This window comes from Equus przewalskii, chromosome 14 (assembly GCF_037783145.1).
Source record: "Equus przewalskii isolate Varuska chromosome 14, EquPr2, whole genome shotgun sequence".
NCBI lineage: Eukaryota > Metazoa > Chordata > Mammalia > Perissodactyla > Equidae > Equus > Equus przewalskii.
In genome coordinates, this window is record NC_091844.1 from 50,372,405 (window position 1) to 50,393,757 (window position 21,353).

Consider the following 21,353-nt stretch of genomic DNA (forward strand, 5'->3'; position numbering starts at 1 on the left):
AGTTGCTTTTTCTTATTAATTTCTTGTTTTATTTCACTGTGGTCAGAAACTGTGACAGTGTAATTTTTACCTTTCAAATATCTATTTGACAAGGATAGAGATTTTTGCTGAATACAAAATCCTACACATACCTATTAATTCAAGCTTTCTAAGAATATATAATGTAAACTTTATCTTAGATATTTTGTTCTTTGTAGTCTATAAAGTCAGAGGATTATTTATTACAGTTTCCACTATAATTGTGATTTTGTCAAATTCTCTATGTATTTTGAACAATTTTTGCTTTAATTATTTTGTTGCTAAATATTTATAATTATTGTACCATTTTCTTGGTGGACTATACTTTTGTCAAAACAAAATATCCCTCCTTATCCTACCTTTTTGCCTCAAATTCTGTCTTGTCTGATACTAATTTTACCACCTTACTTTTTTTTGTTTATTTGATGTGTTTGCCCAGCCTTTTATTCTGAGTGTTTTCATTTTTGTTTAAGTATGTCTTGTTAACGATATACCTAATTTTGCTTTTCTAAAAAAATCACTTGGAAGTCTTTAATAGGGAATTTAATATGCTCCCAGTTACCGTGGTCACTGTTTCTGGTACGTTTTAAGTTCCTGTGCGGGGACCGCCCTGCACACCAGGCTCTTCTGTCCACCTAGGGAGACGGATGAGTACTGCCGATAATCTTAGCTCAGACGATGCTGGCCTTCAGCCTCCTTCTAGTCCCATCTGGTCTTTGACAGATGAGGGAACAGACTGGTGCAAGGTCATACCATTTACTGGCAAAGTTTAACCTCACAGCTGAATTTGAACACAAGGCTGTAACATCTAATTTCATGAAGGGTTTGTTAGGATTGAATGAAATCAGCTGTAGTCAGCACTGGCTTTTCCTCTTCTTGACAGTCCATAGCACTGTCCATAGCTCGATTATGTTTAATATTATTGCTCATTTAAAACATGTTGTAATAAAGTATTTTCCAAAGAGTGGTACAGTTATCCTTGAAGGCTTGATATAATTTTAGGTAGCCTCTGATAAACATTTTTTATTTTAAGCTCCCATTGACTGATGATTGGATAAAGAAGATGTTGTGTGTGTATATATATATATATATATATATATACACAATGGAATACTACTCACCCATAAAAAAGACAAAATCATCCCATTTGCAACAACATGGATGGACCTGGAGGGAATTATGCTAAGCAAAATAAGCCAGACTGAGAAAGACAAACACCAGATGATTTCACTCATATGTGGAATATGAACAAACACATGGACAAAAAAAACAGTTCAGTGGTTAGCAGGGGAAGGGGGTGGGGGTGGGCACAGGGGGTGAAGACAAGAAATAATGTACAACTGAAATTTCACAATGATGAAAACTATTTTGAACTCAAAAAAAAGAGTTACATATTTATTTTGATGTAAATTAGGAAAAATATATATCTAGCATACCCTTTAATTTAATGGGTATTACAACTTAGAATAAACCCTAAGATAAAAATGGGGCCAATTTAAAGAAAAACATTGAAGAAATAATAGTACAGGTGATACCCAGGTGTGAAAAATATGAATGATTGAAGTTTAGAAAATACTGGTTTTAAGGTAAGAAAAGCTTTGAGAGACAGATAACTGTGGGTTCGTATCCTAGATCTGCCCCTTGTGAGGATTAAATAAGATATATGAAGTGCTTGGCTTAGTAAATCTTTGGCTGTGTTTTTTTCTCTAATTTATCTTGTTTTAGTCCTATCTCCTTAATTAGATTGTAAAAACCTTCAATGACAAAAAATAAATACACTTTGCAAAGCAATAACGCACCATAATACGAGATTTTTATGTTCCAGAAGAAAAGTGGTTCCAATGAGCCAACCACAGCCTGTTTACTTCTAAACTGAATCTGAGTTTTATTTTTTCCACCTCAATATAGTCATCAAATACATTAACACCAATGCATTGAGGACAGATTTAATGCTATTAAATGAGGCATATAGCAAGGTCAATGGAAATGATCTTTGCCCTCTACATGATTACAGTCTCAATTAGACTCCATATTGACCTAATTAGACAGAAACCTGGCTACACGTTTACTAGATAGATGAATTGGTTAGTTATTTGGGTCTCAGTTTCCTCAACTGCAAAATGAGTTAACCTGTGAGGTTTTTGATAATTCTAATGTATTGTATATAGTGCTCCTGTTGGATCCCAAGTGAATACCATTAATTAACTAATCAGTTAAATAATTGACTAATTCAGTCACACAAAGATATATATGTACTTACTATGTGCCAGGCACTGTTAGAGAAAACATGGTACCCCCTGTCCTCAAGGAGTTCAATTCATAAGCGTCTACTAATTGATTCCTTTTCTAGCTAAAGAAAACAATAAGGATTTATCTTCTTAAGGAAATCATTATACTGTATAACGGGGCAGAAAAAAATGTTAAACTATTAGATCTCTCAAAGTAACAAAAAATTAGCTTCATGAGAGAAATTCTAAAAGAAATTTTTCTGGAAACAAATCAAAACAATCTGAACAAGATGATGCTGGAAATCCAGTTTGGAAACGATACCACTAGTCCACACCTGGGTCTGTCCAGCCCTGTGCTAAGTTCTCTAGCACAGTCATGTGAAGAAGAGGAGGGACGATCTTACAGAACTTTCTGACTAGTTAGAAAAATAAGGTGTACTTGTAGGGCTCCCCACCCAAGAGCTCATACAGCAACTTTGTGCAACTTAGGAAAAATCAGCCCCTCCAGGAAGACAAATTACAAAATGGCACCCCATCAGGGCAATAAATTAGATAAAGACACCTTTCTGGAGGTTGCCCGAACAAGGGTGTGTCTTGGCATGTGGAGCACAGGCTGATTTCCGCTCCACTCACCCCCGTGAAGCGTAACTTTGTGCAGGGCACAGACTACACACAGGCTTATGGGGGGCAAGTGAATAACAGTTCTAAACACACCGGGGAGATAACCATGTGGCTTAAACTGTGACCCTTGTAAAAAAGAGGTTTTAGAAATTTCTAACTTTACCAATCTTTTCAAACCGAGTCATGTCCTTAGTCTAAACAGGAAGTTTCCTCACTTCAGAAACAGCTTTAGAAAAAAGCTGCCTTTTTCATATCAGGCCTTTTGTCCAGAGATTACTGCCAAATCAGCAACAAGAAGCCCTGATGGCGTGAGGGTTAAATGTTTGAAAATTCTCCTCTACTGAAGGCTGGATCTTGTTGCCTAGTGACTGCTGTGTTGCTTGCTGCTGTCACTCACCTTGTCTCCAGAGAGTTATCCCCCACTCTCATAAGGAAGGTTATGATTGGACCAGGGTGACATCATAGCACATAGAGGAACAGCTTCTCTTTGTCAAGACAGCACCAATAAGATGATTCAAGAGTTGGTAGCAAAGTGTTTTGGTTCCTTTGTTTTGTTTCTTTAATACAGATAACAAATTTGATGAAACATTTTCTTCATTTCTTACAGAGCCAATTCTGCAGGTGTTAGTAGTGGATTTTTGCCTATAAAAATATTCCTTGACAGCATATGGACTATCTTCACATCCATCAAATCAACGCTAGCCCAGCCAAAGCCTTTTCCCCGACCAGTACTTGGTCAGCGCTTGAGAAGCTGAATAGATTACAGGCAGAAAATGACTAGCCCGCAGCTCATTATCACACTATTGGTTGCAGAGTGGAATTTCACACAGCACCTTCTTCCCGGTGCTTATCTGAGAAGTACCTAAAGTGGTTCCAAAGCATCAGTTTCAAGGACAGCCCTATAATAAGTGTTCAGGGCACATACGTAAGGCATCGATTGTTAAAAAAAAAAAATCGATTAAAGTTGAAAGCACATCTACTTTTAAAATCAAGCAGTTGGAGAAATCTCACGCATTTTAGATAATAAACAAACATAAGCTCTTTGATTACTTTTGAAATTTACATCACACATGTTTGCACTGCTTTGAAAATCAGGCCTGATAGTCTTTCTTTTATTTTTTGCCCTGACTTGGGCTACGTGTGTACTCCTGAATATTTCAGCCATTGAAGACGTTAGCTATGTGATTGAAGTGTCGCTTGCAGATTCATTATGCCAGGCTGCTATATTAAATCATCTGTTAAATGCATTCTTTTCTTGGTAAATATTCAGTAAACAGCATAGTCACAGCTGGTATAATTGGATAATCGTTTCCAATTAATGCTCTATTGTGAAAGCTGCAACTCTATATAAAGCTTATAGTTGAGCTGTAACAAAGGCAACCCCCCCCCCACCCCTCCCCCCCACCCCCCCGGAAGCACAAGAGAGAGAATTTCTTTCTGCAATTCTACTGGAAAGCAATAAGAGAGAGTCCTAATGAATTATATATGGTGCTGCTTTTACCTCCACTGATAAAGCACCTGGAGTGTGTCCGCTGGAATGTGTAAGTACACCACTGCTTCTCCCAAGAGCTGGCTGCAAGTGTTTGAATATTCTTGTCTGAATAATCAACACTGTTCTTAAAGTGAATTAAAGCCAACCATACATTTCCTGGGGAAAATTCACCTAAAAGAAGGGAAAGATAGTATTTATAGAGAATCAAGTTACTAGCAACCACGTAGTCTCAGAATTATCATCAAACACAACATTCAGGAAAAACCAATTTCGTATATAATTTCTTTTAAGAACTCAGATTGGTGTGCAAGTAAAAGCAGAAAGTGGGTGGGAATTCTTTCAAACGAAATCTTAATAGATGTGAGGGGAAAGTTCTGCTGCTGACGTGGTTCCTGCTCATTTGACTAGAAAGATAGCAAACATCTGGGTTCTTAAAATATTTGCTTGGTAGTAGTAAATTATGGTGTTGTCGAATTGATAGTGCTATAATTTGATCAAGATTCGGTTTTACTTTTAATTTAATACTAAGAGATTGAGTACTGTAAACGAGATTTTAAGGGAATGTTTGAATTACTTAATGAAACCTGTCAGATAGGCTAATTATAAAATTATTCTTCTCTATTCCCTTAATGCCCTAAAAAACTTGGATCCAATTACATTTAACAGTAATAAATATGTTTTTTAATAGGCTTTTCAATAATGTAGGCTGATCTTTAAACTAATGAGAAGAAGTTAAGATTTTTACTCTATGAAAACAACTTGTTAATAAGATATAGTAACATAGGTACCAGTTTAGAGAAACTGTCCTGTCTTTCTTAACTTCTTGGATTATACATTTCTTGGTTTTGGAGTTATTTTGGCTTGAAGGGTAACTGTGGGTTATAGTGTACAGGATATACTGTTTTGTCAGAAGGTATTTGATTAAGAATTGGTATTTAAGAATTGCCGCCAATAATCTCCAAATCTCAAGTGTGATAGTGATCCTTGGAAAATGTACATTTGATTCCATTACTCCCAGATCTTGGATTCTAAGTTCTTACCCATGCCCACAGAGCTCTGCATGACTTAGGCCCTGGAACCTGAATACTTCTCAGGCCTCAGCTCCTACCCGTCTTTGCTCTGCACAGGGTGCTCCAAGCACAATAGCTATTTCTCTTGCTGATGCTGTAAAAACATCCAAGGGCCGCAGCCTCTACCTTCACCTTCTTTGCTCCCGACCTAGAAGACCCTTCCTCTGGACGTTTGCACACCTCGCTCCTGCACATGGTTTTAACCCCTGCTCGAGGGCCGCCTCTGTAGGTGGTCCTCCCCATGCGCCCCATCTAACATAGCAGCCGGCACCCCATCCCCCGTCCTCACCTGCTTTTCTTCATGGCACTTATCACTTCTGATATTTTATTTTGAATTTTCGTGTTATCGGTCTTTTCCCGCCAGAATGTAAGCTCCATGAGGACAGAGACTTCTGTCTATTTTGCTCACTGACGAACCACCAGGGCCTGGCTCAGAGATCAGCATTTCATAAGGGCTCAGTGACAGCTTGCTGAATAAACGAATAAGAGGCCATGCGTTCTTCTTGTGCCTGGATATTCCTGTAACCCAGAGGCAGTAAAACCTGGTATTTAAGGCACAAATTTAGGAATCAGACATGGTTTTTCAACTGTTTACCAGCTACTGTAACCATGGGCAATTTAAGCTTTGAGTGTGAATTTCTTTATCTCTACATGATAACGTTTACCTATCAACCTCCGAGAGTTGATATGAAGATTAAATGAAATAACAAACAACATCTAAATGCTTGGCTTAGTGCTCGCCATGCCTGTCAGGTAGAAAACACTTAATAAGTAGTAATTATAACATTCCAGATAATACCTTCACAGATTACTAAATCAGATTCAGGTAGTTCTTAATTTAATTTTAAAAAAGCTATTGAACTCCGGGCAACTGGTTTCCCACACCTACCCAACCATCCTCGGAAACCTTTTAATATTCCTTCCTCTCCAGTCCATCTCATAGTCTATATGGGAGCCATCAGTCTCATTGGACGGTTTTTTTGTTTTTAAAGATTGGTACCTGAGCTAACAACTGCTGCCAATCTTTTTTTTTTCTTTTTCTGCTTCATCTCTCCAAATCCCCCGCCCTGGGTACATATTGTATATCTTAGTTGCAGGTCCTTCTAGTTGTGGCATGTGGGACGCCACCTCAATGTGGCCTGACGAGAGGTGCCATGTCCACGCCCGGGATCCGAACTGGCAAAACCCTGGGCCGCCTCAGCGGAATGCGAGAACTTAATCACTCTGCCATGGCACCGGCCAGTTACCAGGTGGTTTTTTATTCAACTCTCTGCTCTGAAAATGACAGAAGCTGTTGAACATATTCTAACTTCTCATCTGTTCCTTACTAACACATTTTTGTTATCTCTGTTACTCTGCAGTTCAAATTGGACAAATTATTTTATTTTGTAAAAAAGAAATTAGACTACCAAGCAGCTTTTCTCCCCTCTGTATATGGATGCTTCTCAGTCCCCCGCTCCCCGCCACCACCCCACCCCCCACAGTTGACAATCACTGATCTGCTTTCTGACACTAGAGAGTTGTCTTTTCTAAAGTTCCATGTAAATGAATCACATAGTGTGTATTCTTTTCAGACTGGTTTCATCGACATTGTTGCGAGTATCAAGTTTGTTTCTTCTTACTTCTGTGAAGGGCTCTGTTGTAGGACTTCACCCCAATATGTTTATTCTCCTGTTGATGGACATTTCGGTTGTTTCCATTTTGGAGCAATTTTGAATATGACTGCTATGAACATTTGCTGCTATGAGCATTCAGGATCAAATCCATCGCTTCTCTTGGGTAAATACCTGAGTGAAATTGCTGGGTGTTATGGGCTGCACTGTGCCCCCCTCACCCCCAAATTCATATCTTAAAGCCCTAACCCTCAGCACTTGGATTGGAAAAAGTGAGTGGATTTGGAGACAGGGCCTTTAAGAGGACATTAAGTTAAGATGAGGCTGTTTAGGTGGGTCCTAATTCAGTCTGACTGGTGTCCTTGTTAGAAGAGGAAATTTGGACCAAAAAGAGACAAAAGAGACACCAGGGATGCAGGAGCACAAAGGAAAGGCCACACGAGGCACAGCGAGAAGGCAGCTTTCTGTGAGGCAAAGAGAGAGGACTCAGAAGGAACCAAAACCTATGACACCTTGATCTTGGGCTTCCAGCCTCCAGAACAGTGAGAAAATAAATTTTTGTTTTTGGGGTTTGTGTGTGTGTGTGTGTGAGGAAGATTGTCCCTGAGCTAACAATCTATTCCAAACTTCCTCTATTTTGTATGTGAGATGCCGCCACAGCATGGCTTGATGAGCAGTGTGTAGGTCCACGCCTGGGATCCGGGCCCATGAACCCCAGGCTGCTGAAGCAGAGTGCATGAACTTAACCACTACACCACTGGGCTGGCCCCTACATTTCTGGTTTTTAAGTCATCCCGTTAGTGGCATTTCATTGTAGCAGCCCTAGCAAACCAGCACCCTAGGCTATGTGATAAGTGTATGTTTAACTTTTTGAGAAACTGCCTGTTTTCCAAAGTGGTTGTGTCATTTTACATTTCCACCAGCAACATATGAGACTTAACAATTGCTCCACATTTTTAAAAACACTTGGTATTGTCCATCTTTGTGATTTTAGACATTCTACTAGATGTGTGGTGGCCTCTCACTGGGGTTTTAGTATGGATTTCTCCAGTCACTAATGATGTTGAGCACCCTTCCATGGTGTTATTAGCTATTTGTCTATCTTCTTTAGTAAATGGTTTGTTTAAATCTTTTACCTGTTTCTTTACTGGGTTTATGTCTCTTTAATATCGAGCTGTAGGAGCTCTTTATGTATTCTGAATACAATCCTTTGTCAGATAAACAGGTTGAGAAGATTTTCTCCCAGTATGTTGTTTGTTGTTTCATTTTCTTAATGGTGTCTTAGAGAGAAAGCGTTTTTAATTTTGATGCAGATCAGTTTATAAACTTTTTCTCCTATAGTTTGTGCTTTGTATGGTCTACGTCTAAGAAATCTTCACCTGCTCTGAGGTCAAAAAGATTTTCTCATATGTTTTCTTCTAAAAGTTTTATACTGTTGTCTTTAACATCTGGGTCTATGATTGATTTCAAAAACATTTTTTATGTACAATGAGATGTAAGTGGAGGGTCATCATTTTCCAAATATATATCCAATTGTTCCAGTACCATTTATTAAAAAAATTATCATTAATCCTCTGAGTTAACTTGACACCTTTGTCAAAAATCAATTGCTCATCTATGTGTGGATTTTATTTCTGGATTATTCTGTTTCATTATCTCTGTATTTAAACTTATGCCAAATACCATACTGTTTAATTATTATGGCTTTATAGTAAATTTTGAAATCAGGTAGTATAAGTTAATTAACTTTAAAAAAAAATATTATGGCTACTCTAAGTCATTTGCATTTCCATGTAAATTTTATTAGCTTGCCAATTTCCTCAAGAAAGCCTGCTAGATTTTGATTGGGATTGAATTGAATGTATACATCAATTTGGAGTGACATCTTAATAATATTTTAGTCTTTGAATCCATGAACACAGCGTATCTTTCCACTTATTTAGATCTTCTTACATTCTCTCAGCAATGTTATATGGTTTTCATTGCACAGGTCTTACACATATTTTGCTAAAATTTATACCTTGTATTTAATTTTTTGTATACTACTGTAAATGGTATTGCTTTTTTTAAGTTTCATTTTCCCAAAGCTTGTTGCTAACATATTGAAGTACAACTGATTTAAAAATATTGACCTAGTACCCTGTAGCCTTGCTAAATTTGTTTATTGGCTCTAGTCACATTTTGTAGATTCTTTAGGAGTTTTTACACATACAATCGTGTTGTATATAAATACAGGTGGTCTCGTTCTTCCTTTCCAAGCAGTATGCCCTTTAGTATCACCCTCCTCCTCCTTTTGTTTTATTTTTTGGCCTTACTGAACCAGCCAGGATGCTCAATACCGTATCGAATAGAGATAGTTACGAGAGAGGACACCGTTGGCTTATTCATAATTAGGGGAGAAGCAATCAGCCTCTCACCATTCAGTATGATATTAGCTGTAGATTTTTCATAGATGCCTTTTATCAGGCAGAAGAATGTCAAAAACTGTGAAGGATGTGCGCTTTCACAGTACTTTCAAGCTAACCAGCTAGTCTGCTACAGTTTCATGGCTGCTGGCGGACAACGTGAGACTCCTGGGTCAGAGACAAAGGAATTTATTACAGCACACCAAGCAACACGAGCTTCATGGTTGCATTGGTTCTCATTACGCCCATGGGGATGTGCAGAGTAGTCCAGGTGAATGCGGCTTAGGAAACCCAAATATTTTATAAAGCATGTAAGCAAATATGTCTGACCTTTGCCCCAGAGGGAGCCACTATCTCTGTCTTCCATGGCTGTTCACCACATAAACATCCTTGAAAAAATAGTCTGGAAGAAAAGACTGTCAGTGCCCCTGTTTGCAAGACATGCAAAAATGTGAGACCCTCTACTTCACCCCTATTAGGATGAACGTTAGAAAAAAAGAAAAAGAAAGAAAGAAAAGAACAAGTGTTTGAGAGAATATGGAGAAAATGCAACATTTGTGCACTGCTGGTGGGAATGTAAGAGGGCACAGGTGCTGTGGAAAACAGTATGGTGGTGCCTCAAAAAAATTAAACATATAATGACCATATGATCCAGCAATTCTACTTCTCAGTATATACCCGAAAGAATGGAAAGCAGGGACTTAAACAGATACTTGTACATCAATGTTCATAACAGCATTATTCACAACAGCCAAAAGGTGGAAACAGCCCAGATGTTCATCAACAGATGAATGGGTAAGCAAAATATGGTATCTATATACATTGTGTTTATATATACATATATATACAATATATATTATTGAAACTTAAAAAGGAGTGAAATTCTGATACATGCTTTCTCATGGATGAACCTTGAAAACTCTAAGCGAAATGAGCCAGATGCAAAAGGACAATTATTGTATGATTCCACTTCTCTGAGGTACCTAGTATAGGCAAGTTCCTGGAGACAGATTTATGATAGTTGGTGCTGACCGAGTCACCAGGCTGGAATAGTGTTTGTCAGGCTTCTCCACTGTAGTTACTCACCTCCCCCACTTCCATACTGTGCTCTGGAAGGAAGACATTATGCACTTAACAAGTGGGAAGTTATGCTTCCCCTCCTTGCCGGGGTGGGGGTGGGGGGTGGGGGGGCTGGCGGCAGCTACATAATCTACTTGGAATTCTTCTGCAGGGGAGACTTGTCTCTTCTTATTACTTATTAATTTCTTCAATCATTGTTTATATCAGTGTGGACCCAGGGATATTTATTTTATGCTTTGAGTTATACTCCAATACTATTTTGTTTATTTCGTTGCTCAGATTGTCCCAGCTTTGGCTGTCGGGAGCTCTTTCAGTTGGCAGGTTTTTTGTTTTTATTTTTGCTTTGTTTTTAATTAATAGACTTTGTTTTTTTTAGAGCAGTTTCAGGTTACAGAAAAATTGGGGGGAAAGTACAGCGAGTTCCCAGACATCTGCTTCCGGCGCTATTTCCTCCCCTCCAACCCAAGCTTCCCCTGTTATGAACGTCTTACATTAGTGTGGTATATTTATTACAATTGATGAGCCAATGTTAAGACATTATTATTAACTAAAATCATTAGGGGTCACTCTTTGTCTTGTATATTCTAAGGGTTTTGACAAATGTATAATGGCATATAAGGTTCCTCAATGTCTTTTCATGGCTGGATAGCTCATTTCTTTCTTTCTTTTTTGTTTTTGTGGTAAAATACATACCACATAAAATTTACCATTTTAACCATTTTTGACTGTACAGTTTAGCAGTGTTAAGTACATTTACATTGTTATGCAACCAATCTTTTCATCTCGCAAAACTCAAACTCCACGCTCATTAGACAACAGCTCCCCATTTCCCTCTTCCCATAACCCCTGGCAACCACCCTTCTACTTTGTGTCTCCAGTTAAACTACTCTAGGTACCGCATTTAAGTGGAATCATACAGAATTTATCTTTTTGTGACTGGCTTATTTTACTTACCATAATATCCTCAAGGTTCATCCATGTTATAGCACTTGTCAAAATTTCCTTCCTTTTCAAGGCTGAATAATATTTCATTGTATGTATAATACCACATTTTGTTTATCCATTCATCTATCAATGGATACTTGAGTTGTTTCCCCTTTTGCTATTGTGAATAATGCCATGATGAACATGGGTGTAAAAATATCTCTTTGAGACCCTGCTTTCAATTCTTTTGGTATATACCCAGAAGTATAATTGCTGGATCATATGCTAATTTTATTTTTAATTTCTTTGGGTATCTCCATATGCTTTCCATAGCAGCTGCACCATTTTACTCTTCCACTAACGGTGCACAAGGGTTCGAATTTTTCCATTCTTTTGCCAATACTTGTTACTTTCTTTTTTTAAAATAGTAACCATCCTAATGGGTGTGAAGTGGTATCTCCTTGTGTTTTTTTTTGTGTTGTTTGACGAAGATTAGCCCTGAGCTAACATCTGCTGCCAATCCTCCTCTTTTTGCTAAGAAGACTGGCCCTGAGTTAACATCTGTGCCCATCTTCCTCTACTTTAAATGTCAGACGCCTGCCACAGCATGGCTGATAAAGTCTGCACCCAGGATCCAAACCAGGGAACTCTGGGCTGCTGAAGCGGAGTGTGCAAACTTAACTGCTACACCACTAGGCTAGCCCTTCTCCTTGTGGTTTTGGTGTGCATTTCCCTAATAATTAGAGATGTTTAGCATCTTTTCACTTACTTGTTGTTCATTTGTATATCTTCCATGGAGAAATGTTAATAGCTCATTTCTTTCTATGGCTGAATAATATTTCCATTGTATGGATGTATTACAGTTGGTTTATCCATTCACATATTGAAGGACATCTTGGTTGCTTCCAAGTTTTGACAATTATGAATAAAGCTTCTATAACAACTGTGCACAGGTCTTTGTGTGGACTTAAGTTTTCAAGTCATTTGGGTAAATACCAAGGAGCATGATTCCTGGAGCATACAGTTAAAGTTTGTTTAATTTTGTAAGAAACCGCCAACATGTCTTCCAAAGTGGCTGTACCGTTTTCCATTCCCACCAGCAATGAATGAGAGCTCCACATCCTTGTCAGCATTTGGTGTTGTCACTGTTTTGAATTTTAGCAGGTGTGTATTGGTATCTCACTGTTGTTTTAATTTGTATTTCCCTAATGACATGATGTTGAGGATATTTGCATATGCTTACTTGCCATTTTTGTATCTTCTTTGGTCAGGTGTCTGTTAAGATACTCTGCCCATTTTCATACTGTGTAGTTTTCTTATTGTTGAGTTTTAAGAGTTTTGTATATTTCTGATACCAGTCCTTTATTAGACAGGTGTTTTGCAAATATTTTCTCCCAAACTGTGGCTTGTCATTTTCTTAACAGTAACTTTGAGAGCAAAAGTTTTTAATTTCATTCCAGTCCAACTTACCAATTTTTTCTGTCATGAGTTGTGCTTTTGGTGTTGCATTTTGTTGGAAGGTTTTTAATTACTAGTGATTATTAATTCAATTAAAAACAGGTACAAGATTATTCAGATTTCTATTTCTTCTTGATTTAGATTTGGTAATTTACATCTTTTAAGAAATTTGTTTCACCTAAGTTGTTGAATTTATTGGCATAAATTTCATAATAATATTCTTTTATTTTCTTTTTAATATCTGTAGGATCTGTCCTTATGTCTCATTTCATTTCTGATTTAGCTAATTTGTGTCCTATTTTTTTTTCCCATTAATTAATCTGGAAGAGGTACATCACTCATTGATCTTGTCAAAAACTGTTGTTTTATATATTTTGTTCAGTTTTCTAGTTGCTTACAGAGAATAAGTCTGGTCCTGTCACTCTATTATAGCTGCAAGTCAAAGTGTCAGGGTGATCTCATAGACTGCATACACCTTCAATGGCTTCCCTATGTTTTTAAAAGCCTAAATCTTGGGGCTGCTGGCACAGTGGCACAGCGGTTAAGTTCGCACGTTCCACTTTGGTGGCCCTGGGTTTGCCGGTTTGGATCCCAGGTGCGGACATGGCATCGCTTGGCAAGCCATGCTGTGGCAGGCATCCCACATATAAAGTAGAGGAAGATGGGCATGGATGTTAGCTCAGGGCCAGTCTTCCTCAGCAAAAAGAGGAGGATTGGCAGCAGAGGTTAGCTCAGGGATAATCTTCCTCAAAAAAAAAAAAAAAGCCTAAATCTTTGTCTCACAAGGCTTTGAAAGACCTGGTGCTAGCTCTTTTGCTTTGTAGCCACTAGCATTTTAGTTCACTGAAAATCTCATGTTTTCTCCTATCACAGGGATCTTAGTGAATGCTGTTACTCCTGCCCAGAACAATTCACGAAGCTTTCACTCCCAAGTTAATGTTTCTTTCAGATCTCAGCTTAAATCACATTCCTCAGGGTAGCCCCTAAAAGCCCAAATTAAATGTTGTTTTCATAGCTCCCTATTCTTTTCTTTCCTATCAATCATCACAATTGAATTTACAATTTTAAGAGAGAGATTGTCTATTTTTTTGCTTCTTAGTACATATATATATATTTTTTTTACATTTTATTCACTTTTTAATTTTTATTGGTGAGGAAGTTTGGCCCTGAGCTAACATCTGTTGCCAATCTTCCTCTTTTTGCTTGAGGAAGATTGTCCCTGTCCTAACATCCATGCCAAGCTTCCTCTATTTTGTATGTGGGACGCCACCACAGCATGGCTTAACGAGCTGTGTGTAGGTCCATGCCCAGGATTTGAACCCACGAAACCCAGGCCACCAAGGTGGAGCACACAAACTTAACCACTACACCACCTGGCCAGCCCCCTTAGTGCATATTTTATGTCCAACACATAAAACTCAATACTTGGGATTAGACACTGAAGTACTTGAGTGAAAAGGTGCTCAGTTCACCAAGGATGTGGAACCTTTTCTCAGTTCCTCTCGCCATATACAAAACTATCATATGAATTTAGTTACATTGCAGAGCACTTTGAGCTGGCTGCAGTCTCTTAGAATTCTCCACCATTAGACAGCAATCTTGCTTCAGGGTCTTAAATCTCCCAAGTTAGTATTTTCTCCAATCTCTCTTTTCTGTATAATTCCTAGTTTCCTCCTTTACTAATTTTTCCCTAGATTAATTTATATTTACCTGAACCCAAATCTCAAGGTTGAGGAAAATCTATAACGGAAGTAAATCCACTTATACAGAAATTTTGTGTAAGAATCACTTTCGGTTAAGGAGAGTTGTTTCCCCACTACATTATGAACTAAATAAGGCTTTATAACTTACCTTCAAATTCACTGGAAAACGCTCCTACTCTTCCAACAATATATTTGTAAACAAACTTTTGGAACACAAACTATCCTTAAATGAGTTACATTCTCTGTGTAGCACATGGCTATTTTAATTTTCAGTTGACAGCCTCTAAACATATCTCGTTAGAATTTCATGTAGATAAGAATACTATTTTTAAGATTAATAATTGTCATTCTTAAAAATTTCAACACTTACACGTCGAAGTTTTTGCACATTTTTTGCTAGCTTTATTTCCAATTAAAAGAATTCTTTCAGAGGGCTGGCCCTGTGGCATAGTGGTTAAGTTGGGTGTGCTCTGCTTTGGCAGCCCAGGTTCATGGGTTTGGATCCTGGGTGTGGACCTACACCACTCATCAGCCATGCTGTGACAACAACCCACATTTACAGTGGAGGAAGAATGGCACAGATATGGGCTCAGGGCTCATCTTCCTCAGCCAAAAAAAAAAGAAAAATATTTACCTTTCAAATTAGTATGTTCTGAAATTCTTGAGGAAAAGACAATGTTTTTAACCCATATCTTAATGCTATTTTTCTAAAAATTATGTATATTTCTTTCCCCTTCAGAACTAGTATGAGTTAGAAAAACTTGAATGCAATAGAGAATAAAACTCTCTTTTAAGGAACAAATACACGACTCCCAAATGGCTATGCTTTTTAAATGACTTTGTATTTCAAACGAATGCCTTGGAAGGAGTGAGGGCTTAGAGATGGAGGTGGTAGTATAAAATCAACATGGCTGTCTCATCTGACTCATTCTAAATAAACAACCCTATGTAGATAATACCATTAAAATTACCAGCACAGAACTTTAAAGGGAAGTGACAGGAGGAATTAAAATCAAGATGCTGGTTGTAAATTATTACATTTTACAATGGATGCCCCAATTTTTAAACAGTTGGTATTACTGGTATTTTTGAAGTAACTCCACTGTATTGAGAAATAATCTTAATAATTTCATAGTCTACTCAATTTTTCTTAGTTATATTTCAAAGTATCTCATATATATGTAGATGAATAAGAAAAGTTCAACTTTAGGAAGAGAGTAATTTAACTATTTTAGCTTTCAATGATTCAGATGACATGTAAAAACTAGGAAAAACAATACTTTAAAAAATTCTGAAATTGAAACAACTTCATCTCTATGACTTCAACTTCGTAGCACTAAAATGGAAAGTGTGTGTATGTGTGGTATGAGCCACCCACATCTATACTACCCATCCCAAAAGAAGAGAGAAAGTACGAAAATGGTATAAAATAAGGTTTATTCTGCAATACTTTATCATAATGAATTGCATCTCTTTGGTAAAAATAAACTTTATAAACATTTTAATAATTAGAGATTAGATACAAAAACTAAACATTTGTTAAGTTGTTTTTAATATGAGCAAAGACTGGCAACAGAGAAGTGGTTCACTTGTAACTGGTCATCTAACGGCAGTTTTAACTCAAACTCAGGGCAATTTTTATGCTACATTAGAAAAGAGGATAAAGAAACAGTTTAATAACCCAAATTTCTTGAATCAGAAAGCATTCTTACACTTTCATTTAAAAATAAATAATAGTTACAATGAATTGGCAATTATACATTTTTATACACTATATGATGGCAACATAATACTTTAAAATTAAGCACTTAGTTTAATAAGAAATATACAACAATTTTAAAAACAAGTTTTGACAATGGCACTGGCAGTTAGATGCAAAAAAATGTGCTTTAAGAAAAAATGGCAGGTATAACATTAAAATAATTTGTCTTTCAATAAATATTTTTACTACATCATTAACATACTGAAGTAAACTTTGTTTAAATCAAAGCTTACACATTTCAAACTAACAAAAAACTATAAAATATATGTAAACCAGAAAGCCTCCAAGTTTAATTAAATGCTATGGTCTTCACAAAAGGTTGTTAAGTTACTGTAGTACTTAAGACAATAGTCTTTACAGCTTTGTGAAGTATTCACATTTGTTGCTAAAATTGCTGGGAAAGGCCTCCTGGTCTACCAAGACACACACATTCCCTTCTTAACATTTGCTCTAGCTTTGAATTCGTGGCAACATATTTAACTGACCATCTAGAATGAACCCTTTACATAATGCCTCAGAAAGTAGCAAAATAAAAAATATATATAAACTTCACTATATACAAAGAAATCTAAGTTAAGAGGAGACATGCCGGCTATAAGGAGGACAGGAAAGGCCCAAAGGTGAAAAAAAGGAGGTGATGCGCCAATAATGAGCTTTTCCTTGAATACAAGTAATGTTTTCTTTCTCTGAATTTGAAAAGTAAAATATCAACTAACTTTGTAATATATTGCACAAATAAATTTCAAAAATACGTATTCAAGAAACACTGATTCTATTTGGGATATGAAAGATGAAAGATTAATTGTGCTGGGTCAAGACTTTTACTAGGGATCTATTATAAACAGGAATTGGTCATAACAATTTATATTGACATAAGGCAAATTATATATTAGCTTAAATCACAGTTTTAAAGTATGTTGGAAAATATATAACCTCTCCAGGATTGCCAAGTTGTTTTTATTACAGTAAAATTTGTTAATATACTATTGGAAATACAATTTCCAGTCCATAGGACTTGACATGACTTTCCTGAATGGGTGGTTATTAGCCATGTTTTCATCTCAACACATCTGAGGAATGGGATCATAATGTCTATGGAAGTAATAGGGGACCGTCATTAAAAAGGTTCCTCCCTTTGAAAATAACTCCCTTGGTAAATCAGCAAATGGAAAGTGATGCACTGAATTCTGAAAAAGAATTAAGTGTAAAATATCAGGTAATGTCTTCCTGTTAGCTTTTAGTGCAAAAGTGTTTATTGTTCTTGCTAGTGATGAATATAAAGTAAACTTTTAAATTTGTGGGAAGAGTACATGAAGAGTGAGGGAAAATCAGGTTTAAAGAGTTATTCTTTATATCAAGACAAAATAATTTTGAAGATCCCTATTAAACTAGGAACAACTCTCCCCTTCCTTATCCTAGATCATTTTCCTTTACTTACAAAGAGTAATTATCTAATGGACAGGAACCAGAGAGAACATTTGTGGTACAAAATTTCAGTCGAACAAAATAAACTAGAACCAGATCACTGAAACAACGTTACTAAGGTCTACCTACAGGGCCATGGTAAATAGCTTAAAAATATTGTTATTAAAATTATTTTTATAATCTGTGTACTATTTATACTGTGGTAAAAGCAATTTTTTGTGTTATATTCACTGTCTACAGTAAAAAGTGTTAACTTGGGTTAGCCATTTTCTGTAGCACATGTGACATATACGAAGAACAAAAAAATCCAAATATCTCATCCTGCATACTTACAGACTATTTTTCATTATCAACAAATTTAAAAATTACTATATTTCAACAGCACCGATTCCATTAACGTGGCTATCCAGGTTCAATTACAATTAACATGGAAACAGGACAGATAATATTAATGTTGCTATCCCTGGCTTAACATTTTGCCAATTGAAAAAGACATTTCCATTACGCTTTTAATTCGACAACTTTGCCAAAATAAAATTTAGAAGTTAAAATTAAAATATTTTCTCTTAAAAAAAAATCCAAGAAAATGCTTTATGGTTATAGAAACAGCTGAAAGTAACAAACCCAAATCATGAGCCTATGGGTCTATGCATGTATATAGGAAATTATCAGAAAAATGAGAATAAGGTCATTGTCCATGAAACAGGATGTAGCATGACCAGAGACTGAACTTTTTGAAAGTTGCTTCCACCATTGTAAAAAATATATATGTAATGAATAACCTTAGTTTTCTTAGTATCCCTAGTTCTTTCTGAATAACATAGTCAAACTATACAAATGATATGAAAAAATGTCTCATCCAAGCAGATTTGTTCAAATACTTAAAATGCCTCACTCAATGCATGTTTGGAACAGTAATATAAACCTTTTAGCATGGATTAATGGCACATAACATGTAACACACTGCCTCCTCAAAAGGGTGTATTGTATAAGATTTAATTTTATACAAATTTTGAAATCCATAAAGATTTAATTTTACACAAATTTTTAAATCCATAAAGGTATTTTGTCTCTATAGTTTTGTTAAATTTTTAAAATTTAATTAGGTATACACACAAACTTAATTCATACAAAGCTTAGACAGAAGTTTTTCCCTTTCCCTAAATGATCTACCTTTATTTTTGATAACATAATAAGTACTCAAAATGTTTACACTAGATTACACTCCATTCCTACTACAAGATTCTCAGAATGCAGTACATTTAACAAACAAATGAAAGAGTCTCTTATTGCAACAGTGTGTCAAAATGGGTGTTAACTCCTTAACACATTCTATGGCTATATCCTCTCATTGGATAGTTTCTAATCAACAAAGACAGCTAGTGGCTAAAATTTAAACATAGTTGCAAAGCACTATGGGAAAGAACAAAAGGCCCCAATAAATTCTATGCAACATCTGGGAAGTAAAAAATTCAAAGATAATATTGCAATAGGAATTGGAGTGTTCTTAGATGAAATTACACCACAAAACTGCCTTTTCTAAATCTTAGAATTCTTTGCTGCACAGTCAGGTGCCATATAGCGACATTTCAGTCAACAATGGATCACATACGTATACCATGGTGGTCCCACAAGATTAGTACCATATTGCCTAGTGAGTAGTAGGCTGTACCACCTAGGTTCGTGTAAGTGCACTCTATGATGTTCACACAATGATGAAATCGCCTAAAGATGCATTTTTCAGAATATATCCTTGTCATTAAGCAACGCATGACTGTACTCTTTGCCTATGTCACCAAAAGGAACTTTCTGGACATCTAGCATCTTTTCCAATTTATATTCAACTTTGGTCACACTTCAACAAAAAATAATTAAAACCAAAAATTAAGACACGATAAAAAAATCCAAATCTCTTCCTACTGGATTGCATGTGTCAGGAGAGAAGTACATGGGAAACACATCAGCAGAATCTTTAGCTGGATCAGCAACTATGGTTAATTACAGATTGCAAAAGAAAATGAAAAAAGTTATAGAGTTGTAAATTCTTAAATTTTTTTAATGTAAAGACTTCTATAAGTTTAAGACAGAGGCTGGGGACTTTTCTTTTATAAAAATTTTCAAATCTTGGAGACACTTATCACAAAAATTATGCCTTTAGGACTTCACACATTTATAGTTGGGCATGATCCTAACAGCAACTATTTAATAAAAACTAAACAAATGTTTTGAAATAAACAAGTAATTAGCATCCCTCCCCCACCCTAAAACAAAAGAAGGCTTTGATATCCATTATGGCTTTGATATCCCTTGTAGAGAATTAAGTAGAAGAGTATTGCCACACTTTAAAAAAATCACACTAAGAAGTATTTCTATTTTTTCCGCTGCTTTTGATTTTGTGTCTTTGCAGTACTTATTAGGGAACCGAGACATGTACGAATTCCAGCCAGGTGGAGCAGAGATCCAGCTGCCTCTTTGAGCTCCTCATCAATTTCGGGACATGACTGTTTTCGCATCTTTTTGCCTGGCTGCCTTTTGTCAGAGGTATCTGCACAAGCCTGTGACGCATAGCCACTGTCTCCAAGAGGATCATCTTCATAATCAACGTCTGTATCTTCTTCACTGTGAAATCCTTCACTGCCATCACTTCCCACATGGCTACTCTTTGGGATAAATTCGTACACCTCATCCACAGAAGAAAGGGAAGACACACTAGACCTGGATGCACACCGCTGTGCTACCATGCTACTTGCACTGTAATTGTGGTCTTCTTTTGGATCAATGCTGGTGGCTAAAGAATCACTCTCTTGTAATTGCACAGCACTGGGATGATTAAATGCATTGCCATAACTCCTCTTTTTTTGCATTGCTGTTTTAAGAGGAAGAGGCTTCTCACCTGTGGAAAATAAAACTTCCATCAATAGGCCAAATGCATGATTGCAGAAACAGGCCATTTAAAACTACTATATCACTTCCGACTATTAAGCTTAGATAAGTAATGTTTTGTAGGGGTTTTTTTCTATGCAGACCATATCACCCTGTAGGTATTAATCTGAAACATTTTAACACATTTTAAAGCTTAACACTATGTCTTGACCTTTTCATGGAAAACATAATTACTTGGAGCTGCTTGCACAGAAAGCCTCGATATGAATGTACCACTGTTTAGCTACTCAACTCCTTGTTGATATTTAGGTTGTTCTCAATTTTTCACTACTACAAATAATATTGCAATGAAAAGCATTCTAGGAGCTTTTTCTCACACATACGCAAATATTTTTCTATGATACCAAGAAACAGAATTACTAAGTTAAATTGTAATTGGTATTTTCGAATTGCCCTCCAAAATGGTTGCACCAATTTATATCCTACAGTATATGACAATATCCAGTTCCCATACCCAACACCTCATATCAATTATTTTAATAATGGATAATCTCATGGACAAAAAAACAGTATCTCAATACTGTTTCATTTTGCATTTCCCTGATTTCTAGAGAAGCTGCCTATCTTTTCAAGTGTGTGTTGTCCACACACATTTCCTCCTGAGACCCACC

At 36.5% G+C, this 21,353-nt stretch overlaps 1 protein-coding gene across 7 annotated transcripts in view; it reads right to left on the minus strand.

Annotated features, from left to right (window-relative positions):
- Nucleotides 1–16,032: 16,032 nt before the first annotated feature.
- The window catches only part of FOXN2 (forkhead box N2), a 57,469-nt gene continuing 52,148 nt past the window's right edge, over nucleotides 16,033–21,353 (minus strand). For all 7 annotated transcript variants that reach the window (XM_070572728.1, XM_070572726.1, XM_008529211.2 and 4 more), the window contains exon 6: nucleotides 16,033–20,692. In XM_070572728.1, the coding sequence (XP_070428829.1) occupies nucleotides 20,169–20,692 (524 nt within the window). In that variant the 3' untranslated portion in view covers nucleotides 16,033–20,168. The remainder of the gene's footprint in view (nucleotides 20,693–21,353) is intronic.